Source organism: Lagopus muta, chromosome 4 (assembly GCF_023343835.1).
Source record: "Lagopus muta isolate bLagMut1 chromosome 4, bLagMut1 primary, whole genome shotgun sequence".
Classification (NCBI taxonomy): domain Eukaryota; kingdom Metazoa; phylum Chordata; class Aves; order Galliformes; family Phasianidae; genus Lagopus; species Lagopus muta.
Genome location: NC_064436.1, coordinates 18341929 through 18361301, shown reverse-complemented (window position 1 = coordinate 18361301; position 19373 = coordinate 18341929). Strand labels below are relative to the sequence as shown.

The 19373-nt window shown below is 36.8% G+C and overlaps 1 protein-coding gene across 1 annotated transcript in view; it reads right to left on the bottom strand.

Annotated features, from left to right (window-relative positions):
- COL25A1 (collagen type XXV alpha 1 chain) overlaps positions 1 to 19373 on the bottom strand; it is a 145126-nt gene that overhangs the window by 108104 nt on the left and 17649 nt on the right. The window contains exons 2-3 of the mRNA XM_048943256.1: positions 18558 to 18584; positions 12849 to 12866 (exon numbers count right to left, since the gene is read on the bottom strand). Of these exons, the coding sequence (XP_048799213.1) occupies positions 12849 to 12866; positions 18558 to 18572 (33 nt within the window). The 5' untranslated portion in view covers positions 18573 to 18584. The remainder of the gene's footprint in view (positions 1 to 12848; positions 12867 to 18557; positions 18585 to 19373) is intronic.

Genomic DNA, 19373 nt, shown 5'->3' with positions numbered 1-19373 from the left:
CAGCTGAAAACACAACTGAAGCATGTCCTAAAGAATCAAAACCCCTCAAACGAACTAAACGCTGAGCTTTTGCTATTATTAGTGGTACATTTGATATTTACAATCCAATCTCCGGATTTTTTGGAGTTCAACTCATGATTAAAAATTTTAAATAACAGTATAACAAAAACACCAATTTTAATGTTTGGTTTCTATAACATCCCCTAAATGAAATGTTCATTTGATACAGATTGGTCCAGACCTCCTATTATTCTGCCAATCCTCCAGCAGATCTCAGCCTTATTACATATGCCCGAGTCTTGAGAAAGCATGCCATCTTCTTACAGTAAATTCAAAAACTCCTCAACTCTCTATCTCAATAGACCATTCCATACCGTTTTACCTTCACAGAGATAGTCTCTTCCTATTGCTTTTCTTGCACAGAGTACAGATACTCGGAGTCCCACTCCATCCTACACCAGACTTCTCAGCAGTAGATTATTTTTCTGTATCCCTGTATATCCTCTCCAACAAGATCATGTGCTTGCATCCATGCACGTGACAGAATTCACAAGCGAGACTGCATTTCTATCTCAGCATTCACTCAGTAATCAAGAATTTACATCAGATGTGGCAAAATCAGTTCTATATGTCATTGCTGCTATGGATCAATTAAAAAGGAGTATCAGTAGATAAAGATATTAGAAATCGTGGGCTTCTTGATAGAAGTTCAATAGTTGATAACATTCAATAACAAAACAAAGTGCAGTTGACCAGGGCCTTATACTTTCATCAGTAAATACTCACTAAAGTCAACAGAAATGACCCCATAGGAATTCGAGGAGCAATGAATTAGGCAATCATAAACCTATATGTCTGGGAGACAGAAAGACAACAAGTAAAAGGCTGCTTACAAATATTTCAGTAAAGGAACTAGAGGGTAAAGTGTTTTCCGGATAGACTGCTTCACCATTTCCACAGAACTACATTTATTGTTGTGTTGAAGTACTGAAGCAGGAAAGAAGTTACACCTATAAACAAGTTTTATTGCCACAGATTTCACGTTTTATTTTGCATTGAACATTAAATGGGATATGAAACAATGGAGAAAAATATCTAGATCTGCTTAATCTCCCAATTAACTCCTTTTATTAGAATAGCAGTAGCATGGTACAACTCCAGAGGAATTTTCTTTAGTTGCCTGTGAGGATGTTATCAGCAGGCAGCCAATAAGCAGACTGTACCAATATGGAGATACTTTGCTCTAAAGGAATGACATTTATCTGCTTGTGCTGGAGGCCAGATGCATAAGCTACTGATACCTTGAAGTCAATCAAAACATTCTACTTTATGGAAGCTATTAATACACTTCAAAAAAAAATCAAAACTTGGAAAAACAACAATAAAACAATAATAAAATGTAGTTGAAAGCAAGACCAATACATTTCTGTAGAATTTAGTGCTTATAAAACTGTAGGAATCACGGAAATATATTCTGGCTTTCTTTCCCGACAAAAGAAATTAAACAAAAAACTATTTCTTCTGCCAATCAAATTCCTGAAAATCCTTTTACCAGATATTTGAGTCAGAAAATACACCATGAATTATTTTTATACTTCCTCTGGTAGATTTTTATCCACAAGCCAGTTCTCTCATTTATTGCTTTTAAGTGTAGAAAGAAAGCAGCTCCTTGCAGAGAGTTAGCAACTTCCTGTTATTTTCAGGAATACTAGTCCATAATCTAACATTTCCTTCCTTTATCATTATAGTTTTAATTTTTTTTTTAATTTTTTTTTTTTTAAGCTAAAGCTTGAACAGTAGCTTCTGTAATTTAGAGACTTCTGAGACATTAGAGACTTCTGCTTGCCTGGTTACTTAGTGTTCTGAAGTAATTGAGCTAAAATGACAGCACCTTTTAGACATTTAGCCTTTCTTGTGAGCCTTAAAAGAACCTTTTTGATGAGGATGACAGGCTGAGCTTCAAGTATTTCAGAAAAAAAAAAAAAAAAAAAAAACCAGACAAAAGAAAGTGATGGAATAGCTTTCAGGGCAATGGAGATTCACCACTGCTGTCACTACCTACTCACTATCAGTCACTAAAGTAAAGTGCTGTGGTCACAGCATTTCTCAGCTTTCAAATCCTGTGGAGCTTTCAAATTCGATCACTAATCTGCTACTTTGAAGAGAAACAACATGCAAATATGAAGCAGGCAGATCGTTCTATGAATATCAATAAGGTTAAGGAGGCCTACATATTTTAGCAGCAAAGTAGGGAACCCTACCAAAAAAAAAATCACAAACAAGCAGACAGTGAAAGAAAAGCAAGCCAATCCAAGGAAAAAATAACTTGATTGTTGTGACCCAATTTGTTCTCCTCAAACCTCAAAGTAATCACATTTAGTCCAGTAGCAACAGCCCAAAGTTTTTATATATTTATTTTTCCCCAAGGCATTTCATCTTATGCATACACTTTTTACTTTTCCAGACTTCACTACTCCGTACAGGATACATCTGTTCATTCAAGGCTAAACACAATTTCAGTGTTATCTACAAGCACTACTATGAAATACTACTGGTTAAAAAAAAAAAGCAGCACATTAGTTTACTTTATATCGTGGTCAGTAGGGCAAGAGCAGTAAATACTGGTATGAGGACATAACCATCTAAAATACTGCCTTGGGATTGAAAGGGTTCTAATACACAACAATATAATCTTCTCAGCTTAAAAGCAATGAAATTATTCCACCAACTAGGTAATTATATATATTTTTTTTAAACTTGAGGATATTCTAAGGCTTTGGAAAAAAAGCATTTTAGTCAAATACCAATTTAAACTTCCCAGAGGATTATATCCTTTCCCATTTGCCCTTACATATGCTGTAGTACTTTAAATTGTTTCTGTGTCTACCAAGCATATCACATGCTATCAACACCACCCAAACAAACCTATACAAGAGCAGCTTGACAAAAAATGATAAAATCCATACAGCACTGTAAGTACTAGTGATGAAAAACACTTCCAAACTATTCTATGCTCAAGTCTTGAAGGGGATATGTCAACTCTTAATCACAGATCAATTTTGGTTAAGTTAAAGAATGTTCAAAGATAAATGCATAAAAGTTATCAAATGAAGTAACACTAAAATACAAACAAATGGTGGCAGAAGACTAAGCATTTCATTTCTCTGTCAATTTGCTCAACTAGAGCAGGAGAAAACTACAATAACATCCTTCGAAAAGCTACTTTGAGAACTGTTCAGATTTGTAAAGTTTGAGCTGAAACAGTAAATTCAAAGGAATTTTTATATCAGCTACAAACATAAACATACACTTATACATAGACACATAAAAGTGAGATGACTAAAGATATTTTTGTAATCTTTAAGGCTGGCACCATCTTTTTTTTTTTTTTTTATAAAGGAAGCAATTTAAGACAACATAAATTTTATTACAAAACATTTTTTTCCTTAAGACTAATAGTTCAGTCCACAAAATTCAGAACATCTTCAGGGGAAATTACAGACACATGTATATGTTTACATAAGTGGATGTTCATTCTTTTTGGCAAATGATCACTAACAGAGACATACTGTGCAATATAACTGGATTGCATTCCTGAGAATACAAGATTACCTCACACACTTCTTAGCAGCCCACAATTCTTGAGTATTACTAACCAATCTCAGGGAAAAAAAAAAGAGAAAAAAGATCACTGGGAACTTCTATGTTTTTGTAAGGGCAGCCAAAGCATTTTCAAAGGCAGAATTCTGAGTTAAAGCTCACAAACAGAATGGTGACTTCCATGCCACAGTTAACATTTTTGGAGGTAAAAATATAACTCCAGTGAAAAGAATTGCTATACTTTTTTTTTTTTTTTTTTTTTTAAATAGAATAATAGAATTGCCTGGTTGAAAAGGACCTCAAAGACCATCGAGTTTCAACCCCTCTGCTATGTGCAGGGTCACCAAGAACCAGGCTGCCCAGAGTCCCATCTAGCTTGGTCTTGAATGTCTCCAGGGATGGGGCATCCACAATCTCCTCCCTTGGGCAACCAATTCCAGTGTGTCACCACCCTCTGGGTAAAGGACTTCCTCCTAATATCTAACCTAAACCTCCCCATCTCAATTTAAAACCATTCCCCCTTGTCCTATCACTATCCACCATCTTAAAAAGCTGTTCCCCACCTGTTTATATGCTCCCTTCAAGTACTGCAAGGCCACAGTGAGGACTCCTCAGAGCCTTCTCTTCTCCAAGCTAACAACCCCAGTTCCCTCAACTTTTCTTCAGAGGAGAGGTGCTCCTCTGATCATCTTAGTGGCCCTTCTCTGGACCCACTCCAAAAGCTCCATATCCTTCCTGTACTGGGGGCACCGGGTCTGGACACAGTCCTCCAGAAGGGGCCACACAAGAGCCAAGTAGAAGAGGACAATCACCTCCCTCTCCCTGCTGGCCACCCCTTCTTTAATGCCCAGAGCACAGTTGGCCTTCCAAATTGCAAGCACACACTGCTAGCTCATGTCCAGCTTCCCGTCCACCAGGACCCCCCAAGTCCTTCTGCTCTCAAGGAGATCTGCCCCCAGTTTCTATAAATACCTGGTATTGCCCCGACCTAAGTGCAGCACCCTTAATTCTCACTCCTCTCAAATTGACTAATACTTAAAGAATAACATATCGCAGCTCCTTATTCCTATTCCAACTCAATTTGAAGAACCTGAAACATTTCTGCTAACATCTAAAGCTGCTTTAAGTCAAACTTCCAGTGACAAGAGCGTTACTTTACAACGAAGATAAAAATGAAAACATTTTGAAGCTTATAATGGAACAAACTTAGAAGCAAAACAACTACAATACTGACAGAGAAATAGGAATATTTCACTTGTGAAATTTCAAAACAAGACTTCAGCTATCAATCTGAAAACCAAACATCCCAGGACTGCTCTAGTTTGCAGTGTTCCAGCAAAGAAAGTCAATAGGGCTCTGGACTGATAGCAGCCGATCAAGCAACCTCTGATAGTTTTGCTCAGGGTTTTCAAAATAAGGTCTGAGGTATGCTAGTATTATCTTACAGTCATCATCAGCTTGGTGAAATACGTGTTTTTAGAACTCATTTCTTAACACCATCCAGACTACGGGAATCTGCAAGAAACTGAACTGGAACTCAAAGCTGACTACAACATGAGAACCGGTAAAAACAAACTATGAGCTTAATATCGAATTAAAAACATGTGCAGCAGAATAGCAAAATACTATATAACATTCCTGAACACACTGCAGTATTTTTCTTTGACATAATTCCTTGTAAAACAGAGCACTCCTATATTTCTCCCATCTGTAGAACAGTATGAAGAAAATAGAGTTAATTCTACAAATATATTATCAGGGGAATAAAATGTTTCAGAGTTCATATTTGTATTTTTATAACTCCGTACATCTCATTGGAATCACAATATTAGGTCTGCAATTGCTTTTTTGTACTCATATAAGCCATCTTAAGCCAAGCAACAGCATACCTAACTAAGGATTACAAGTCATTTTGGCTTCACAGTTCTTTGCTTACTGTTAGAAGATTTAGCATACTCTGAGTTACTGGAATGACTAAGTGTGATTTCCTACAGCATCTATGCTAACGCATGCAACAAGTGAGATATGCCTTCATATTCACTGAAGTAAAGAAAATATTTAGAGTTCTTTTTAGAAATTAACGATGCCAACATAAGAAATGTTGGTAACATTCTACAGATAAAAAGGTCCATATGTTTTCTTTTTAAATTGTTTTTTGTTTGTTTGGTTGGTTTTTAATTTTAAGACTTGGATTTACAAAGTAGCAGTACCACAAGTGGTGATTATTTGGATTACTGAGATGAGGTTAATCAGCTTTAAAATTCTGAGTCCAAACAACTTAACTAGTCCAAGAACCCATCCTCCAGGCCTTCCTTTCCTATTCAGGGAATATATGACCCTCCACTCTGGAGAATTCAGATTTAGGAAAAAGAAACTTTAGTAACAACAGATCTTTATTGTGCGGTCAGCCAGATCTGACGTTAGATAGCATGAAGAGATCTCACTACAAAACTCTGTACAATTAATATTCTAATTTTGTGTTTACAAATGCTCAAAACCGAACCTGAATACATATTTGCTAAATGAGAAGAATACAAATCTGTTATTTTGCTGATTCTTAAAAATACATTGGAAATAAACTACCAGTTCCAGGAAATGCCGTGGAACACTGGCACATCCTGCTACTTCAGCACTAGATTTCCAGACAGTTACTGAAATTGTAACTCAAAAGTACGCTTACCATAGCAGGTAAAAAGATCACCATATAGCACAGCTAGGACAGGAGCCTGATCTCCATTTTGGCCATCTGATGTACGATGAAGACTCCAACAAGTCTGTTTCCAAGCTAAGTTCACTTAGCAGGGTATGGTAGGGAAATAGATATGTCATGAGCAGCAATTTTAGCTAAAGGGTGAGGAAAGAATTAAAATAACAAAAACGTGGGAAGCTGAGCACAAGATTCAATACTGCTGGAATTTAGCTTGTTTATGCTTGGAACTTGGGTCTTTTCAATTAATGTGGATGCTTCCTTAGTGTTGGTGCAACTAATAGCCCCACATCATTTCTCCCTGAATTTCCAATTGTGTTTCCTCCTCAAAAAAACAAAGAATTTCTTTATTTACAGTAATAGCTGAAAAGGCATTCAACATTCACAGCTATGTTAGTTTAAACACACAAAATAATGTCTACCCGGGGAGGCTTAAGTGTTTCTGTATTTTAAAAGTGCTTATCATTGTTGTCAAATTATTTTAACAATTTTAACTTCAATTCTTATCAAAATAGAGAAACCAACACTTAATAAAGCAATTAAATCCGCTAATTCCATATGGGAAGATATATTCCACTCTTTGGTTCATAAACACTCATGTACATCTGTTGCAGGTAAAGAAGTTTTGAGCATTATTTCTCCTCCTGTATTCTCTGATGTGGTTAAAAAAGGATCAAGCTACACAGTTATAAAACCAAGGAAAGAAAACAGCTAGATCCTTGCTTTGATAACCAGCATAAAATGAAAAGCCATGATGGCATTGGTTTCCTCAGGTTCACAATTTAATATGGGTAGGGTGATTCCAGAGAAGACTGCAGTTTCACTCCTCTTCAGGAGTTCTACTACAGATTTAAAAAGGAAAAACAAGAGGTAAAACTCCAACTGCAAAATACATGAGGAAATACATTTAGAAATAAATTTCTAAAACCTTGTTAGTATATGTGATGCCCATAGCATAGTTGAAAATATCCTCTGATCCCAAAACTCATAGCAAAGTTTTTCTAGCCACAGTAGCATCAAATATTCAGCCTCATTACTAGTATAGAAGAAACACGCTATTATCTGTTGTGTTCGGCTGTATTCCCCCAGTGTATGTTTACATGGCTATTAGATAACACTAATTTATTTTTTTCTTTTTAAAGAAACTACATGAAATCATCTTCTACTGCTGCATATGAGCCCAAATTCTCAGACTACGGCTAATTGTATGTAAATGAAAATAAGTAAAACTTAATTAGTTTGAACTCGCTAATGGCATTTGAGTGAACAATTTATGACTTGAATGTTTGTAGTCTGAGGTTCTGTTTTGCTAAATTTAGCACCTGCTGACAACAATAATATCTAATACAGGACATGATCAATACAGTACCTCTTAGTACTGTTTACATGCTAGAAACCACTTCAGAACGAACAAAAATACTGATTCCAAGTCTTCAGATGGAAGTTAATATTTGGAAATATTTGACTCCCTTTCAAAGAAGGATCACAGTAACAGTTCATTTCATGAGTTTACATCAACTTACGGCTCTGTACAGGTAATTACAGTTTTGCATAAGCGATTAAGATTATGCACAAAATTTACTGGAGCAATTTCCTAAGAAGAACAAAACCTTGAGTGACTGTACCTGGATTTTGTTCAAGTGATTGCTGAGGTTTAAATTTGCCACACGTAACTGAAGCAGATGGTATTTTTGTATTCAGCCTGATTCATTCTATACTTCAGCAGGATCAAAAGCTTACAAAAGCTTAGGGTATCCAGCTGCTAGAAGAAATACCCTACAAGATACTTCTCTAGAAGGTGAACAGCTGATGGCCTGGATAAAGCTACTGGGCTTCTCTCAGGATCAGAGACTTTACAACACCAAGCATCCCAAGGCAATTCAGTACTTCTCCAGCTTTCTGCTGGCTCTGGCCTTCGTAAGTATACTTTTAATCACCTTTCCCTTCTCTACACACAAGAAAGAGGCTCTAGACATTTCTAAAAGCAAACTGCTGGGAGCAAGGAACACAAAGCTTAAGCTATGACTTACTGTAGCTGGGACAAAAGAACTAAATCCAAATCCAAGAAATTAAACAGGGAAAACCCATTTTAAAGCTTTATTCAACAGGGCATATTGGATACCTTGACCACAGCTCAAAATGCTATTGAAACACACACAAGATAGATTTTTAATCAAACATCTCAGTACTGAATTACTGGACTAAGAAGAGCAGTCAAGTCTTGGAGTGCAGATGGCTCTCCACAGTACTAAAACTCAAGGAGAAACTTAAAACATGTTTCCCTACACAAAACTCATTGCCTCCTTCCAGTCCTTCCTACTGCTAGATACTGACCTCCATCCCGAGGTCTAGGACTCTCCCTGCCACTAGCATTCTCTAGAATGTGATAAACACATTCTAACGTATACTGCTGCTATCCCAAATATTTCTAAACTATGGCCTGTGTCCTGCTATTTTACTTAGGCCTTGAGAAAAAACAGAGAACAAAGTTAAAATGGTTCCCATCAATTCTTTCAACAGTACAAGCTTGTAATAGTTCATCTGACCATGAAATAGAATCTCTGCCATGAAAATTTAGAAAATAAAAATACTCAGTCACATACCTTGAAGCTTGACATTAGAAAAGACGCACACAGCTTTCATGACAATTACTATGGTAACTCTTCATCATGTACACAGAACTGGAAAATTTCAGACTAAAATAACATCACTTCCACAGACGTTGCGCAGGAAAACAAGAGTCTCATGAAAACAAGTATTAATCATTAATACTTTATCTACTTTTAATGCAGATTTGAATGGCTGCCAAAGAGGGGGGAGAAGCATCTGCAGGGCTGCTGTATCTCAAAGTTTTCCACTGAAAGTTCATGTATGCTGGACATGAGAAAGCCTGCTACAACAGATAGGTTAGGGAGAGGATATGGCTATAAACAACTCTCTAAGACAGTCACACTGAATCACCGCCCCACCCCACATTTCTATGTTGATGTTTTACCTCAGAGTTACCTAAAAGAACATTGCCATCCTTTGCCATAATACCAAATGCAGTTTCCTAGTCTTTATACGGACTTCATTTCTAAAGAACAATAATTTGAAAACAAGTCCTTTCCTTTGTCGAGATAGTACAATCCTCACTCAAATAACTTAAGAATTGAAGCTGAAGTCTATTTTGGACAATCACGCATACCGTTATATTAAATAGGAGATTAAAATTTGTTTGTAAAGACTTACAGTGGGACAAAAAAAAAAAATCCAACCAACCACCCACCACCTTTCTGGTACAACTCAGTTTAAATACATATTACGTTCTAAACAAGAAAAAGCAAATATTCTAGGTCACTCAAAATTTATAACTGAGATTTCAGCAAAATACTGAAGTTAGCATTCCTTGTTCTACAGACCAGCCTAGCTTTCATGGAATTTGAAACAGCTTTAAAAAAACAAACAAACAAAAAAAAAAAAAAACACACACCATGGAAAACCAGAGTTACATGGATGTACTTCATTTTTAAAGCTTACGGTAATTTACTTACTTATTTTTAACTAAGTAAGTCCACTTTTCAAAGACAAGACAGAACCATGAGCTTTTCCTGAAAATAAATAATTAAAATATTTTTTGTTTTTAGTGAAGTCTCTTTCTACTTTAATAATGAAAATTATTTTTTTCAGTTGTATGCTGAAGAATGACAGTACAAACTCAATGGCTGAGATAGGAGATGTTACTAATATTACTAATGATATTCATTAAGACTAAGTATTTGTACCCAGTAATTATGTACAAGTTGGGTCAATTAACTGTTTACTTCCTGAAAATCATGGCAAGAAAATAGTTGTGGTTAATAAACTGAGTATAAAAAAAAAGAATTTAGCTTTCAGTTGTATGGACACAGAAGAACTTTCTAAAGTTTTTTAAGTGCTTCAATCATCAGAATAGAAATGGTAATCTTTGAAGGTGAGAAGCCTAGCAATACTTCTCATTCTAAATGTGTTACGGGCAAATAAAAGGATTGGGAAATTCTGTATATTCATGGGTAACTGAAATTCCTGCAAGTTGCTTTTTAAAATGGGAAACAGTTTGTCTTATATTATCAGTATGTAAACAGATTCTAATATTTTAAAGATCTTTTCATAAACATCTTCAGATTTTCAACTGAAGCTTAAAATAACACTTTAAAAATCATACTTACAGAATTTACCTGGATCTAAGTTTCTGTTTAAGAGGAAGGCATCTAACATTTTGCAGGTTAAGCCCTGCAAATTGTCAACATAGTCTAAAGAGCAGTTCAATAGAATGTTGATTACATTCAGTAGCTGCCTGTAATCAGGATCTATAATTAAGAGGCATGGCTGTATGCAAATAGTGTCATTTGAGAGTTTACCTAGGTATTCAAGACAGCTGAACATGACTGACAGATACAACAACATTGTAACAGCAGAATCCTGCCCTTGTTCATATGGCTGCCAGAGAGTAAGCTGGAGACTGAATCCTCCTGTGCAGCAACAGATGCCTGTCAGCAGGCAATGTACTTGAGCTTTAGGAGTCTACAACAAGCTTAAGAGCATTCTAACTGCACTAAGGATTGACTTAACCTTCATTGACTGCAAGCAGAGCTTAGACACCTTGCATGTCAACACCAACACACAAGCTTTATGTTTAGGCATCTCAATCTCTTAAAGTCTCATGCCAGTATCCCTCCTCACGTGTGCATTAGTAAGAATTATTTCTGTACTCATGCAGCCAGTCAAAATAACTGAGCATACATCCTCCTGCTGCAATATGAGCATATTGATTCAAATAAGAGGAAAGGCACAATTAAGGATGAACAACAACAAAACAATGATGATGGCAAATAGGTAGATGTTTCTACTGAGAGGAACCAGAGAAGTTAGATCATAGGAAATCTCATCCTAGATCTAGCACTCCCTGGTACTGATTTCTATATGATCACATAGGGCACCGAAGTTAATAAAATTCTCTGCAATTTTTAGAAGTTTTTTCCCCCCTATAGTTTGCACCCCACTTTCTACAATAGTGATAAGATTTTCCTGCCTGTCTGCTCCTAAAACAGATTATGCTGAAAGTTACTACTCTGCTGGGGTATGCTGCCTATAGGTACCTCAAGGAGGCATTTCATGTAGCAGATGAGCTCCAAGAAGTGAGAAGTTGTTTACAGGCATTAAGATACACTCTGAAAGGAACTGAGGTGGGGGAGATGGGGATCCAGCCTCAGGTGGAAAGCACATGGGCAGCAGCACAAGTAAACACCAACTTACAGTGTAGCCCACAGGCTCAGGGAACACCCTCCAGGTTCTCAGTGGAACTTGCTCAGAACAAGAGTGTCACTCAGAACTACAGTCCCTCTATTGACCGCCAACAGCACAAAGGCTTCAGATATCTCTATGCAGGTCACAAGCCAAGAGCCTATTACCATAAAATACAAGCTCTATGGAAAAGTTGTCATTCCAAATATCATACAGACTATATACGTCATATTAAATGGAGTCTGGTACCCTGCAAAGAAGAGTGTCAGAAAATCCTACAGCACTGATGCAGAGCATTCAAACTTGAGTGTGGAGAGGATTGGTAACACTATAACTATTTTTTCCAACAGAAAGGGACATGAAGAATCAAACAAAAAAAAAAAAAAAACAAGGAAAATGTTTCCTTAATGGAAATTTTAACTTAAAAAAGCAAACAATAACACTGCAAAGTTTTGATTTGCAATTATGATTCTGAAATATCAAACACCAAACAAACAAACATCATAAATTCTGCTCAGACAACATTCTTTGCCAAGATGGACCCCCCAAACCAGAGTTCACTTCCTGTAGTGCATCTTAGGTATATAAAAAATAGTTTTTCCAAGTCATTTCACTGAGCTTGGACTTGGTATTGGCTTCCCTGCACCACCCCTTCCCTTCTGTTTCTTTACTCTTCCACATTGCTTTATCCTGCGACTGGAACAATTTACATGTGGATTTTACTATACCAGATGCTTCCTCTTTGCTGGTCTATTTCTATTTTAGAACCGAAGTTAGGTTCCACATCTTCAATTACAACTCACAAAACAAAGTCCTACTATTCTTAAATGCAGCAGAACTAATCCAAGGAGCACATATAATTAATCACAACAGCTAGCAGCACAATATTTAAAATAACTGAGGCCTGCCTGGATTATAGCAACACTAATAGTATGTGATTAATAAGCAGTTGAAGAATTGCATTTGCTACACATTTGCTAAGTTATTTTATCTTGCTTTAAAGTTAGGTGGCAAAGTTTCAAGCCATAGTTAGGAGATTTGCTTTGTTCAGTACCACGTTGTTAACCCTACCATCTGGTCAAACAGCTGAGGGAACTCAGACAACCGTATGGGAGGCCCCATGTTTCTATCTGGGGAAGTATTTGTCTTACTGAATTATGCAATGGTTACCAGTTTCAAACTTAATGCAGTATGATCAAGAGGACTCCACATCAAATTACGTTGTAGATAAACTGAGTTTTGTGGGCTTAACTTATGAAGGAAATAAGATGGCACTTACTTGAGGACCAGGCTGACCCTGAAAAATAAGAAAATCATAAGGTTATGGAAAGCAGTGACAAAGATTAGGTCATTAAACACTAGCAAAGAGTTAAAGAACTTTATGAAAGAAATAACAAACAATCCAGTAATAGTAATGCAATCAGAGCCTGGATTTCTAAGCCCAACATTTAATTTCAGTGTTTTAATTCAAACTGAAACTGTTGCAATTAAGTGATTCCAGAAATAAATAACACTAACTCAACTGAACCAGTATTTGAGAAACTTCATACTTTACATAGTAACAACAATACAAGTTAGAAATTACAGAAAGACGCAATTTAACAATTCTTAAGTGAGAAAGAATCTACAAATATTGAACTGATTTATAAGTAGGTATTGGACGCTTTTCCTCCCTTGTATCGCAGGAATGAGCCACAATGAAGTGCTAACTACTGGCTATTGAACAAAGTCAAAAAACTGCAGACACAGAAGGCTGAGGAAACAAGACTGTCTTTTTGCCATTCTTGCAAGTAGCACAGTTTTCAACAAGCATAAACTGGTATTTAAACCAGAAAAACAGCAACCAACGAACACCTGAGGTGGCAGCCCAAGAGGCAGCTTGGGAACCTACTCATCCTTGTTGTTTCCCTTACCTACCAACATAACATTTGGGACTACCCTGTGCACAAACAGGGAGACGCCTACTACAAACCGAGGAGCTGTGTACATCTATTGATTCTGTAAGTGCTTCCAGAGTAGATTTCCTATCACTAATGCTCCTACTCTAGGAAAGTCACCGAGTCACCAGCAGTTCTAGCTCACTTGTTACAAATTATTTGCATGAATTAGAAACATAACGCAAAACAGTTAGAGTAGCTGTGAACCACAACCATCTGGCCAACTTGCACTCTAAGACATAGATGTCTACCTCCTTAGAAAGGGACAAATTCTTAAATTAAAAAAAAAAAAAAAAAAAAAAAAAAGCTAGCCTAGCCCTTGGAATTTAATTTCCCTGAACTACATAGGTTGCTTCAAAATTAATGTCTCCTATTTATTTTCATGGAAAACAAAACAGATATATTTAATAGAGCAAGTACTCAGCTACGCAACTGTTTTTCAATTTAGTCTCCACTATTAGCTGTGCATTTTCACCAGCAATCAACTGTATGCCACATTCATAAAAATCTGCACTAGCAGAGGTGACCCACTATTGCCACTGCTGAAAACACTCCATCCACTCATGTGCTCATGCCCACTGTTTGGCCTCCACAAACATTCAGCAAACATTGATGAATGCCAATGGGTGCCATTTTTTCCCCATGGACAAATTCAGTTCCGCACCTTTGCTTAACACGCTCTTCCATGTCAGAAGATGCTTTGTCAGACTGCCCCCTCTGCTGCCATCTGGCACACAGTAATAAAATGGAACAGAATATCAGCAGGAAGGTTAGGCATCTACTGCCATACCATCATCTGCCTCTGACACTATGGGCCAACAAAATAAAATAGGAGGCATTAATTTAGGAGTAGCCCTCTTGTTTTCTGTGAACAATTTTTCTTCAACTTTCCATCTGGAAAGCAGCTTTGCAAGGAAGGACAGGGGAGTTCTGGTGGACACCAAGCTGAACATTGGTCAACAGTACACTCTAGCCACAAGGAAAATCAACAGTATTCTGGGTGGCACGAAGCAAAGTATTGCCAGCAGGTCAAGGGAGGTGATCCTTCCCTTCTACTCAACACTGGTGAGATCTCGCTTGGTGTGCTGAGTCCAGTTCTGGGTTCCTCAGCACAGAAGGATATGAGTATACTACAGAGAGACCAGTAAAGAACTACCATGGAAGCAAAGGTTGAACAAGCTGGGACTGTTCAGCCTGTTCAGGACACAAGCAGCCCAGAGACTTTATGGAATCTCCTTCCTTGGAGATCTTCAAAAGCCACCTAGGCAGCCTGTTCTGGGTAACCCTGCTTGATCAGAGGCCGGACCAGATAATCTCCAGAGGTTCCCTTCCACCTGTATTAGTCAGTGATTCTGTGAGACTTTGAAAAAAGAAAATGCATTTCACCAAAGACATGCTATGTACAAGAAAAGCAGCTGAAGAACAATTTATTTTTACTTAAGCAGTTATTTTTTGTGCTAATTAAAATTAAACAGAAAAGCATTCTTAATTTACATGCAAGCTTCAAAAAAACAAATATATTAGAAAATAACGTTAGAGAGGGATCATAGTGAAAATATGGAGTTACTGTGGCTAACCTAATCCTTACACTGAAGGAGGCCCAAAGCATTTCTTGTTATAGATGCTGTAACCTTGTAATAGTTCCATGTGAGAATATTGTTGTATATGCATTTTCAGACAAAAAACTGACAAAAGCTTGCCAATTCTAATACAGAGATTTCACAATGGCTCAGTTCTATGAAATTACATGTCTCACTTGGTTAATAAACATGCTAGGAGCCCTCTGCACTCAACTTTTACCTTAATCTTCCCATCAATGCAGGTTTTAAGCCATTATATGCTCCACTTGATCCTAAAAATCACTGAAATTGCTTACTGATGCAGTATTGAGCAAGCTGTACAATAAATCGATATAAATGAACTGAATACATACAAACTTTCACATATAAAATACACAGTATATTTGTCTCTCAACAATATTAGAAGATGTAATACATTTTGACCAAATCATGAAAAGGTTTCCAAGGGACACAAAAAACTTGAAATCTGAAATCAACAAAATGCTAATTTAAAGCTGTAGAAGGCAAACAGGAAAAAAAACAAGATTTGAAAACTGACACATTATTCTCCATGCTTAAAGACATGTAGGACACTCAGCATTCACACGGTACATGCTATGTATAAGAGACAGACATACATAAAAGAAACACACTCTGACAAGGGTGAAAGAAAGTCATGCTCCTATGAAAGCACTTTCTACTGTTAGCCTCAGGAGCACAACCAGCCTTCTCAAGTGTATCTATAATTACTAGCTTAACGTATCTGAAATACAGAAGGAGAAATTAGATTTTTTAAAAGACACTTGTTTTTCGTAGTGACACAGAACTCTGAAATAATGATAAATATAATAGTTGAGTTACCCTTAATTTCTGCATATCTTCTACCTTGCAGTCATCCAGAACTTAACAGAAAATATGGATGCTGAATACAGAAGTACTCATAGCACAATTTTTTGATCCTGCTAGCTACAAGGCCCTTGAACATAGAAGGAACTTTGCCTTAATGATGATAATTATTTTCTGGTTTTAGTCATTCTCAATCCTTCAACATTTTTGGACGCTCTTAGATTCTCCTTGTCCTACTAAACAGCAAATGCAGTTTCAGTATAGTTTTCTCACTGATGATGCACTAAGTGACATTAATGAGAGAATGCAGCAAGGACTGTATTACAGAAATCAGCTCTGCTTGAGAAGGTACAGGCACAAAGAAGCTCAACAACTGGGAGACAAAGAAGAGGAGTTCATTTTGCCTTTTCTCAACATTGTATACAGTGCAAATTAAAAAACAACTTTCAATTATGATATAGTATTGTATTTCCTTGGAGGAAACTCAATTAATACGTTTGTGCTCCCAGGAGGCCTCCAAGATAACCAAAATCACTCTGACTCAGTATTACACAAATTAGTCCTAATGCACATGGCTTTTGGATTAAAAGGTTTTATTTAGTCATATTTATCTTACTTTAGAATGAAAACAAAAATGGGTGAAAATACTCTAAGACTGAGAAGTCACCAAGCCAGCACTACTCCATTTTAAAAATATTAAAGAATTATCTTTTATTCTTATGTTATTTAGTGCAAAACTCAGACATCAATTGCAAATACTGAAAGGGGAATATATGGAATATATGTGGATGGAGATTCTGTTTTAGATCTCAGTGAAGGTGAGCAGGTTTGTGTTAACAGAGTTCACAGTAGACTTTGGCCATATATATTTTTAAACAGTGTAACTTATGTACTTTTCATTTCTTTGAAACTGAAGCCCAATCTTCCTCAACAAAACATCTTGTCTCCATATTAACTGGCTCTCAGGGACTGCCACATCAGCCTTGCTTAGATCCATACTCTGAAAGTGGTTTTAGTCTACTCTCTAGGATCAGATCAGGTTTTGAAAAATCTATCTGGGTTGCTGCTTCTTTTCAGCACTGATTTAAGTAATTGCTCTGAGTAGAAGGCAGAATAGCAATGAACCCTCTTATTATTCCACTGATCCATCTCTTCAAGGCTAACAAAGTTAGCTTGGTAATAATGTAAACAGAAGCAAGAGATGCACAGGAAAGATCACCTGCACTGAAATAATCTGAACATCTGAAATAAAAAAAGAAATAAGTGGTGCATTATTTTGCTTGAAATTGTGATAGGAAGTATCAGGAAGAAGTCAACAGCAGGCAAGAGGACACCTGGAAGCAGTCTGCAACCTCCAGCTGTAGTTCCAAAACAGACATGAACATCTGTGGACAGCAGATGCCCATATTCTTCAGCTTGGGTTGGAAAGTTTAATAGGGTTTCATTTTTTGTTCTTAGCCTCTTTCATTCAGTGTGCTGTGTCTCCCTACCAGTCTGTTCTCTGTACACACTTACATAGCAGTCCGAGCATTATTAAGTTACCTGGTGTATTTATGAAGTTAATCTGCATTCTTATTGTATGCGTAGCTACTCCCAGGTTTTCAGCAGTCTTCAGAAGACATTACCTTTCTGTGTTTTTTTTTAAATTGCATTTACCAACTTAATATGCTATTTGGCAGGAAAGAAAGTGGTTAAGTGTGACAGCCAATTCTAATTACCTTGACTGAAGGACTTGTACCCTTGGTTGCTGACCAACTTCCATGCAATTTAACTTAGCAACTGTGGATATGTAAATGACAGTAAAAGAGGAAGATAAAGATATACAGTCTAGACAGGTCAAGATGAAGTCAACAGGTAAGCTATTAATCTGCTAGAAGACAAGATTAAAGGACATCTATTGACCAGAAGCAGCAAGCATTGCAGAAGTGTTGCTTCACAATAGAAAGAAACCTCGAGAGAATAGGAAAAATTCTTAAGAGAAGGAAATGGAAGCAAATGCTGTAGATTTACAAATAGAGCTTACAAAGGAAATGGGCTTTTGGTAAGAGGAAGAACAAAATATGCGTTCAAAGTATCAAAGAATAGGGTGGTCCTGGAAAAGGAGAAAGAGAGAATAGCAGAAACTCATACACTGTTAGCAGCTGATCAGAATGCCTTGTATAAATAACTACAAAGAGCCTCATCTTAATGAATATCTAGGATAGCATAAAGATACATAGGGCTGTTCAGATGTAATTAGCCAACAAAATCCAGGTAGAAAAACAAAAATGAAAGAAGGAAAAGTCTGCAAAAAGAGGAAACACACAAGAGCCATGGATATGCTGCCAGAAGTAACACCATGCCATATCAGAGACACCACCTCACCACCTTTCTGGAACATGCTCTGGACAAAGAACCTGAATCAGGAACACCTGCCCTCTACAGCCTAATCCAAATAGAAAATGATCAGAGCAGTGTATCTGCTTGGGTAGAGGCAGAAGACTGAAGTGGCTTACTGACACCCTTGAAGTCTACAGTACCAAGATTGAAATTATGCCGAAGCAAAACAGTATGCGATTAATATACATTTCAGCATGAGAAATTCAAAAAGCAAAGACTGAATATGTGCAAGACCTAAATTGCACTATTTTTGAACAAATCACCTACCAGCTTTCCATCCATACCAATCGGACCCTAGGATAATCAAAAGCCAAAACAAAATTGAACAGTTAAAATCAGTGGGGCACTGAAGTTGAGAAAAACATACAGACTCAGGGAATACCGCAGGCTTTAGAAGATGACTAACTATATCAGCAATTAAATGCAAAAGATTAAATATATTTCGAGAACCAGGGCGCATAAAATGAGCAACCAAAGTAGCAGACCTAAGACAAATAATAAAAACAGCATGATGCAAAGTAGCCAGAAAATAGCTGGTGTTCAACATGCAGTGAAGGAATTGTTAGGTTGGATAATCACAGTGGTACAACATAACCAAATGTATGAAATAATGCATCTGGTCTGTGCATTTACTTTTAAACTGAAAAAATAAAACTGTTTTTTCACAATTATATTGTTGCCAGATAAAAAGAAAATGGTTAAAATCTTATAATTAATGTATTTGAATTAATAATGTAATAACTGTTTTTAATAAGAAGCATCAGCTCATGCAGTTCATTGAGGTGCTGAAGGTTTTCCTCCTATATTTTGGCCAGGAAGTACTGGAAACCCATATAGAAATAAGTAGGACATCAGTCGAATGCACAGTTCATGAAACTCATTATTTTTGATTACTAGCTTTCTAGAAAACCTGTGGGCTAACCTACTGTTCAGTTCCAATAACAAGTTGTTATGTCTGGATAGCCCTATAGGAATATAACCTCCATCTTTTTCTGCTATTTACTTTCATGTTACAGATTAGATTATGCTCTGAGAACATCAAGCAGGTTGCTAATTTTTATTTATTTTTTTTTTTTTAACCTG